Below are 9,058 nucleotides of genomic sequence, written 5' to 3' on the forward strand. Positions count from 1 at the left end.
ATCAGGGATGTGAAGAGGCTAGCAGGGGAGGGGAGGGGAGGTTTCCAGGCTGCCTTGGGAAGTGTGGTTTGGAATATGAATTCTGGGGGAGGAGGGAAGGAGATGGGAAGAGATGGGAAACAACCTCATCTTTGGGGCTCTGGAAATCTCAGACACTGGGCAGATAATCCACTTCCTAAAGCCTAGCCCAAAACACTAATTTGAGAGAGAGAAAAAACAAAAGGACTAGCAGCCCCAGACTCTGGCCCTGTCCCATTCTGACTTCGGAGTTTTATATTTGGAGGCAATTCGGAACGCCTTTCGCTGATTGGTCATTAATCCACTGAGTTATTGTCTGCTAAACAGAGGTCACCGGGAGAGAAACATCCAGTCTGTCAGGAGAGGCCCGCTCAGCCTCAGGGACTGGGCCTGTTCCTCTTTTCCTGCTTCTGCCTCCCTTTCCCAGCACCCCCTGCAGCCCCCAAGCTGCCCAGGATTTGCAGCCTCCCTTCCTCTGCCTTCTCTGCTCTGCCCACCTTTGTCTCAACACTTGCTGGGGGTGGGGTTTGCCAGGCTAAGACTGAGCTTCTAGATGAGGCGGGAGCCCTGATTCAAATTGGGATCTATCATCACCAAGGAGCCCACCTGCCTGAGGCTCCCAACTCGCTGGCAGCACCGCCATCCCCTCAGCATGTTCAGGCGGCCTCCATGGTCATTGAGTGGACTTCGCAGACCCTTGTGGCTGCCCTTTTTGTCCTACCACCCCTTCACAGGCTCGGCTGGGGAGAGGGCAGTGCCCCCACACATGGGGTGGGGAAAATGTACAGCTTGGATTTTTCTTCATCCACTGCAGCGACCTTTTTCTTCTTTTGATCCCCACTATTGCTGAGCAGGGTCTATGCGGGCCTCCTCTTCTCCATTCTGGGTGCCCCTTTGTTCCCTCCTGCTCTGGCTTATTGGAGAGCTGGAGATGGGGATCCAAATGCCAAGAGCCTTCTTCATTAGCAATTCCCACTTTACAACCCCCAGCTTTGAAATCTTTATTAATACTTAAGGGAAAATGGAGATTCGGGTGAGTGTGTGAACTTTACACCCCTCTGCTAGGGCTACAAAGTTGGGCAGTGAAGCTGGAAAACAGTGTGGGACCGGGAACTCAGACAGGGCCAGGAAGAAACACATCGCTAAACATCTGAGAACCCAGGCTCCCAGGTCCTAGCTCCCCAGCTAGCCAGTGGGCTAGGCAAATTTTGTGCTGATTGAGTCAGGAGCAGGATCCTTGACTGCCCCAAGTCTGAGATCAGAAATCAGTTTTAAAAGAGCCAACCAGTATGCCCTTATTGAGAGAATTTTTGTTTGCTAGTTGATGCATTTCTGGGGGAAGAGAGAAACAGGCGCGATCCCGTTGAGGTCTATAAGGGCGGGTAGCCCTTGATTGCTCCAGAATGTTTAAAGTGCTCCCGTTGCCTGATACTGGTTACCCAGTAGGGTGGGGGAGAGAAGTGCCAGAGTGAGTGCTCTGGCTCTGAAGAAACGGAATGGAAGAGGAAAGGATGTCTGTGAAGAAGGGCATTTTCTCTAATCTTTACCCTTATTATTATTTTTTTTACTTCATTATGCTAGTGTCTCTGTCTCTTACTCAATTTTTCTCTTTTTCAATTTCTCTTTCTCCTCCTTTCTCTCTCTCTGTCTCTCTCTCTCTCTGTCTCTCTCTCTCTCTCTCTCTCTCTCTCTCTCTCTCTCTGTCTCACACACACACATACACACACACACACACACCCTACACATGGGCACACACACAAAGTTTCCCAGGTTTCCCTCCCAAATCCAAGAAGAAATTGTTCCCTCTTCTGTATTTCCAGTCTGCTCCGAAATCATGGCTTCACTCTCTGGGATGATAAGCCTTTCTCCTGCTTCTCTTTTCCCAGACCCCAAAGTCTCCCCTCAGACTGCTCTGGCCTCCCCCACCCCAAGTTCCTTGCCCAAACTCCTTACTACCAGCCTTTGTCCCCTGAAGTTTGAAAAGCCCCTGGCCAGCAGCAACACCTCAGTCCAAACGGGGGCCCTCAGGGGTGCCCGTTCCACCCTCCGTCCTCCAGCCTCCCAGCCCTAATCAGAGGGCAGCCCGCCTGCTGGCCAGAGACCTCTGAGAAAGGAAGAAAAAAGGCAAGACAGAAACTAAACTGGGATCTAATTGCCTCCCAAGCATTCCAAATGGGCGCTGTACTCCAGAATTAAGAAGCCCCCACTCCATCTCCTACCGCATTTGGGGGTGTATGTCCTCTGAGATTTTCTCCAGGTTCATTTTCTTGCTTCTCTGTCCTCTTTTTCACTCCCACCCCACTATGCCCCACTGCCTTCTGTAGCCCGAGGGACCACAAAGGGTTGAGGAGGCTTGAGGAAGGGAGGGGTCTGTCGTTGTCTCTGGAACACTCCTCCACCCCCAGCTCAGCTCCGGCCTGCTTCTCCAGCAGCCGGCCCGGGGCTGGCTGGGTGCCTTCTGGACTCTCGTATTATTCCTAGAGGCAAAGCTGCGCAGTCCCAAAAGCGATGAAGTTCTCCTCTTCTCTGTTTTACAATGACCTTCTCTAACCCAATGATAGTAACAGCTAGGACAGTAGAGTTTTGAGGTACATTCTTGGCTTTTTTTAAATTTGGGGGATTGATAGAAAAAAACTCAAAGGTACTGGTTTCTTTAAGCTTCTGGCAACCTCCCTGGCCTGAGTTACCGACCCACCAGGCTCAAAGTTACATGGGGTCTGACCTGTGTATCTCTATCTAGTGTAGAGATATCAGGACAGACATTTTGCAGCCACATACTCAGGCACCCCTAACAGGTCTGTTTGGGGGTCCAGGCTGGCTTGAGCCCCAAGTCTAGGTCTGACTTGGATGTTTTCTTTTCTTGATACTACTAATATACACAGAAAAATACTAATAAACACAGAATAATAGCTACTAATAAACACAGAAAAATAGTTCCCACCCTCCATCCTGAAGTCCCCCAACCCGTGCTTCCCCCCAGCCATCAACTTTCTAGGTAGGAGATGGGGTCCTCAGGACATTACATTCTGAGGCTCTGCAAGTGGCTCCTGTTGCTGGAGGGCAGGAAGGCCACAGGTACCCCCAGTTTATCAGGGTCCCCGGAAACCGGCTGCTCCAAATCACCTGGCCTGACTTAGCCTTGCCCAGAAGAAGTAGGGCCTGGAGGCCAGGGGCCACTCCCTATCTCATCCCAAAGTAGAGCCTGTGAGTAGGGAGAGAGAGGGAATGAGGGAAGCTTTGCCAGACACTGCCAGCCTTTGCTGGAGGGGACACAATAGCTGGAAGTCAAGTCTCACCTTTGTTGTCCCCAGTCCCGTTCCCTCTCCTGGTGCATCCAGATGGGAGAAGGCAAAAGCTAAGTATTCTAACCAGGAAATCACAGGGTAGTGCCTTACACGAAGTTAAGAGAACTAGTTTTCCAAGCTGCCTTTAGAGAAGAGGGTCAGCTTTCTATTTCATCCCCTAGCTCCGAGTCAGCAGTTAGGTAGAGTTGCAAACACTCCTGCTTTGAGAAATGTCCTGGTGCTCTTTTTGTCTTTTCCTTCCTCCCGGAATGACTATTCCCCACCCCCTGTCCCAAATCTGCAGACACCTACATTTTTGGCTCCTGTCTTCCTCCTACAGGCCTCCTCCTTGCCTTTTCCTGCCCTGCTCAAACACACCCTAAGAAAACTTTAGCTTTTGTGGCCTTCCTCACTTGTGCCAAGAGTCATAAATCTTGCAGGGCAGAGAGAAACAAACAGGGTTGTTCTGAATAATAATAATAACCATATTCCATCTCTTCTGCCAGTGCATTTAAAATTAAGCCACCCTGCTAGTTCTTCTCAGAAGTACAAATGTCCTTATCACCTCTTAGCTCCTTCTGCCTATCTGGAGGTGAGAATCCTAACAGAAACTTCTCCGTAAAGTTCTTTCAGCCTGTCTACTGCCAGCCAGTCTGGAGCTCAAGCTAAAACACAGAGTTCTCCTTTTGTCACCCTTTTCTCAACCCTCCTCCCCCTGCAAGATGTTCTGGGTTTTTAAAATCATCACTCACCGCTTGTTGTCTGTTCTCAAAAAGAAAAAGGGGGAGGGGTGTTGTTGTTGTTGTTGTTGTTTTAAAAGGTCTGGTTTTTCCCTCTCCCTCGGTTAGTGACTGGGCCTGGAGATTGGGGGGAGATTTGGGAGGAATAGAGAGGGTGTAGTGGAGGGAAGAAGATGGGGCTGGAGACTCAGAAGGAGGGAGCCAGAGTGTGAGGGTTGGAGACCCAGCCACCAGTCCCTGAGGAGCGAAACTACTTTCTAAAAAAGTCCTGGTCTTCCAATTGCGAATGAGTGCAGAGGGGCACCCGGCACCCTCACCCCCCCGGGCGAGGCCTGTCTTTGACTCAGCCTCCAAATGCTACTTCTCAAATTAGCATAATGGTTCACTAGTGGGGTATGGGGGGAGCTGTGAACTTCACCGCCCTTCCTTGCCTTTGCTCACCTCTTCCTCCCTGTCCCCCCAATCTAGATTTAAATTTTTACCCGTTCTTAAAAAACAAACAAACAAACAAACAAAAAAAACCCTCCCTTCTTTCCTTCTCACTCTTTTTTTGGGGAGCGGGGTATTTTAAAATTTCCCCCCTTTGCCATCACCACCATCACCTTCCCTCCTTATCAGGCATCTAAGCTTGCTAAAGGGGGAGAGGTGGGGGGGTATGTGAGCTTGTGTGTGAGTGAGTGAGTGTGTGTGTGTGTGTGTGTCTGTGTGGTTTTTTTTCCCTGTGCAAAAGCAGAGGCCATTGTTACGGAGAGTAGGGCGTACCAGTCTTATAGGGCAACCACACTGTGGCGGCTTAGCCCTGCTGGAGCCCGGAGCTGGATTCTGGCGAGCTGAGCTGCCCGGCACCTTTCGGTCTTCTATTTTTTTTCCCGCTCCCCCACCCCCTCCCTCCTGCGCACCCCTGCTCCTAAGCCGAGTGAATTGAAGCGGACGCCGCGCGGCTCCTCTGGCCGGTCTGCCCCTCGGGCTCCCCAGCCGGGGTGGCTTTGCGGGGCGGGGGGGCAGGGGGCGACGCAGCTTTAAACAGTGGTCTTTTTTTCCTTTGCCTTCAAGGAGGGGAGATTTCTCGCCTGCCGCTCGCGCTGGGGCTCGATGTGAATATATATTATGTCTGCCTGTTCTCCCCTCGTCGGTGGCTAAGGTAAGCTGGACTGAAATAGGCTATCAGTTTGTGAATGGCGGAGAGTATGTCTCAATGATTTATGGCCCATATGACTCCAATCTCGGTTCAAGAAGAGTTCACAAGCTTTAAGCTTCCTTCCACGCAGCGACTCTCTCTCTCTCTCTCCCTCCCTCCCTCCCTCCCTCTCTCTCCCTCTCTCTCTCTCCCTCTCTCCCCTCTCTCTTCCTGCTTCTCTCCTCTTTTCTCCTCTCTTTTCTTTCAGCAGCCAGATCCAGGGCTGAATTTTCTCCCCGGCTGCTAAGAAAGTCTCAGCCTTTCTCTCTCTTCCTTTCTTGTTATTTTATTTTTCTTCCTCCCATTAATTTTTTTAAGTCCTGGAAGATGGCCTATCCCCTCTCTCGGGGCTTCCCCAGCTATTGTTAGTCTCCTGGCAGTCCCTGGGGTGTGCTTGGCAAGGTGGGGTTCTTGGGGGGGCTCATCTCCCTTCTCCAGCGAGACCCTGGGGGGAAGCCGGCAGCCACCGTCTCCCTCCCTCCCTCCCTCCCTCCCGAGGAGCCATATGGAACCAGAATTTTTCCAACATGGAGGCAAGGGAAATAGATCTGTTTGGCTTGGTAGAGCTGTTCCCCACCCCCTCTTGTTCTAGATCCCAGATCTCGGGTCCCCTCGGCACCTTTCCCTCTTCCCACTGTCCTGTCCGCCAGGCCTCAGCGCCCTCCAACCCGGAGCCCTGCTGAGCCAAGTCCCGAAGCGGAGTTTGTAAGGCGCTTTTTAATTCGGTTACCTCCGGCTCCCAAACTTGCTGCCGCCCGCGGGGCTCGGCCCTCGGCCGGCTGGTGTGCTGGGAACCTGTCTCCGATAACCGTTTTGGTGTCCTGATCGCTTGCTCTTCTTCCCCTCCTTGGGCCATCGTAGGTGGCTGGTAGGTCGTCGCCAGCCGCTGCGGTAGCAGCGACCGGCCGAGGCAGCCTGGCAGCAGCAGCCAGGGACTACCCGGGTGCACAAACCTTCCCAGCCCTGTCTGCACCACCGGCGGAGTCTCCATTCTTTCCTATCGCGTCTCTGGCTCCTTCGCTTTCCACACTGGCCTCCGTCCGGCGATGGTTTGGGGTTTATTGCAAGGGGAGCGGCAGGAATTTCGGCCCCAGGCGTCTAGTTAAATTATTGTTTTATTATTATTACTATAATCATCATCATCATCATTATTATTGCTGTAACAATCATTTAGACTAAATAAAGCCAGGGCCCAGCCAGCCAACCCCCTCCAACGTTTTTATTTCATTCTCTTCTCTATTAATAACAACCACAACTAATGCCTGTTAATTAATTCCCCCTTCAGCCAGGGCTGCTCGGAAGCTAATTTTGGTTAAATCAGCAGAGGCTAATGGTAATAATAATAAAGGGATTGGGTCAGCCTGGTCAATTGAACTCTGGTTCTCCCTTGAAGGACCTGCTGCTTTGCAGACCCATGTGTATTTCCAGAAACCAATCGGAACTCAGGGTTACACTGATTCCTTTTTGAGTATAAATCTGTGCCATGAAGAAGGGGATTTATGTGAGGGAGGGACTTTCTTCACCTGCACTTCTTTTATTTTGTTTTCCTATGTTTAGTTTTATTTGGAGTTGACCAGCTAGGCTGAATGAGATTAAAGTTTTCCAAACACACATGGCAGTATGGAGGTTTTATGAAAAGTGGTGGTGAAGAGTTGGGAGAGAGAGAGGAAAAAAAAATGTAGTCAGAAGTTTCAGAACAAATACACAAAATCCTATGTTAGTTTGAATCTTTATTTTTCTGGCACACTTTTAAAAGGCTGTATTAAAATAGTTATTATTATTATTATTATTTGCCTCAGGGAACCTCAGTCAACAGGAATACCTCTGTTTCTAACCCAGAGAATAATATTGTTAAAATTGCTTTGTTGATTATTTTTCTCGGGAATAACTTTCTCTTTTGGAAAGCACTTTCCCTGTCTCAGTAGAAAAGTCTAGCAGTTGTAACTTCTTGTTTCTTATTTTCTTTGGGGGAAATCAAAGAAAACAGACTGTGAAGGAAAGGGTGGGAAAAATTAAGTCTCATTAAAAAAAAAAAAGAGAGGTCCAGGGAGAGACCTGGGCCAAATGGTCACAGCACCAACTGGCATGGCCCAGGAAATTGAAACAATCCTGCTCCATTTGGGGGCCCCACAGGGCCATTGGCTGCCCAATCCCAGGTTTGGCTGAGCAAAGACAGGAGCTGGAGGTGGTGGTACCTGCAGCAGGGCCATGGACAGATGAGTCTCAGTTCAGCTGACTCTTGAGGTTAAAAATCCTCAGGAGGTAGCTAGGTCAGGCTGTTGTTGTCTTCCTGGTGGGGGAGTGGTGGGAAGTGGAGAGGACACCTCACAAGAGAAGCTTCTCTGACGAACTTGCTTCTCCTGCATGTCTTTTCAGAAGATCCTTTGGTTTCCCTTCAGGCTAGACTTTGCTTGGGCAAGAGACCTAAACCGACTTGGAAGGAGGCAAAGGCTGGAAGCACAGAAGCCTCTGGGCTCAGAGGAGGGTGTTGATGATGCTTTTATTTTGGAGTCTCCTAGTGTCCCCTCCCTTGAGCCATCCTATCCCAGAGTTGGGGAGGAGAGAGAGGGAGAGAGGAACTAGGGGAGGTGAGGGGTTAGTGCACAGGCAGGAGAGAAGCAATGGCCTTTGCCATAGATTCTACATCTAGGCAGTCTTGAAAGGCGTATAGTATTTATTTGTTTATTTTTTTAGTGGAAATGAAAACTGGTGGGCTTTTTTTCCTCGGCATCTGCTTTGGAGATGTTGGGGAGGGGAGAAGAAAAAACCCTATTGATGTCAGTTCCCTTTTCAGTTCCTAAGATGGATTCGAGCCCCAGTCCTCTTCTCCGCCTTGTGTCTCTTCTCTCGCCCCGCAGGTCAGCCGCTTGGAACAGACCCTGGAGGAGGGGGGCAGAGAGGGGAGGGGGTTGGGGGGGGGTCCGGCGTGTCACGTGACCCCCAGGGTTGCCAATGTCCGGTCCTGAGGGTATCAGGCCTTTCCAAGTTGCCACCCACTGCCCAGGCCTCACCCAGCGATGCAGAAAGCCACCTACTACGACAACGCTGCGGCTGCTCTCTTCGGAGGCTATTCCTCGTACCCTGGCAGCAATGGCTTCGGCTTCGACGGCCCCCCCCAACCCCCATTTCAGGCCGCCACGCACCTGGAGGGCGACTACCAGCGCTCAGCATGCTCGCTGCAGTCCCTGGGCAACGGTGCCCCACATGCCAAGAGCAAGGAGCTCAACGGCAGCTGCATGAGGCCGGGTCTGGCCCCCGAGCCCCTGCCCGCCCCGCCCGGCTCACCCCCGCCCAGCGCCGCACCTACCAGTGCCACTAGCAACAGCAGTAATGGGGGCGGGCCCAGCAAAAGTGGTCCCCCAAAGTGCGGTCCCGGCACCAACTCCACCCTCACCAAACAGATATTCCCCTGGATGAAAGAGTCGAGGCAAACGTCCAAGCTGAAAAACAGCTCCCCCGGCACAGGTACCAGTTCTCTGCCTTCCTTGTCCTCAGCTTTTGTCCGAGCCAGGAATGTCACTGTTATTCTAGCATCCAGCCCCTAGGCGCCCAAGAGGCTGCCTGGGAACAATATTAGGTGGCCGGCGGGTACATTTTTGATACCCCCACCCCCTAATGACCCTTTACCCTGCCAACACCCTCCTCCCTCTAGCCGCCCTCCACCAGAGCTTCTGAAAGCTCCAGAAGGCCAGGTCCATGGCCTCAAAGCCCTTCCCAAGGCCACAGAGCCAAGACGAGGCGCTGCCAGGAGGATGCAGAGTCGTCAAGGATTGATTATTATTAAGTATGATTACTGTGGGTATTAATCACAATCGCTCGGACGGCCCAGGGTCCCGGCC

The 9,058-nt window shown here is 51.5% G+C and overlaps 1 protein-coding gene across 22 annotated transcripts in view; it reads left to right on the forward strand.

Moving 5' to 3' along the window:
• HOXB3 (homeobox B3) overlaps positions 1–9,058 on the forward strand; it is a 41,464-nt gene that overhangs the window by 29,604 nt on the left and 2,802 nt on the right. For 5 of the 22 annotated variants that reach the window (XM_045374943.3, XM_045374946.3, XM_065531382.2 and 2 more), the window contains 2 exons: positions 5,096–5,183; positions 8,078–8,684. In XM_045374943.3, coding sequence (XP_045230878.1) covers positions 8,237–8,684 — 448 coding nt within the window. In that variant the 5' untranslated portion in view covers positions 5,096–5,183; positions 8,078–8,236. Of the gene's footprint in view, positions 1–4,945; positions 4,996–5,095; positions 8,685–9,058 lie in introns of those variants that run through there. The other 17 variants (XM_065531391.2, XM_065531383.2, XM_065531389.2 and 14 more) reach the window with 9 other exon arrangements.

This window comes from Macaca fascicularis, chromosome 16 (genome assembly GCF_037993035.2).
Source record: "Macaca fascicularis isolate 582-1 chromosome 16, T2T-MFA8v1.1".
Taxonomy (NCBI): Eukaryota; Metazoa; Chordata; class Mammalia; order Primates; family Cercopithecidae; genus Macaca; species Macaca fascicularis.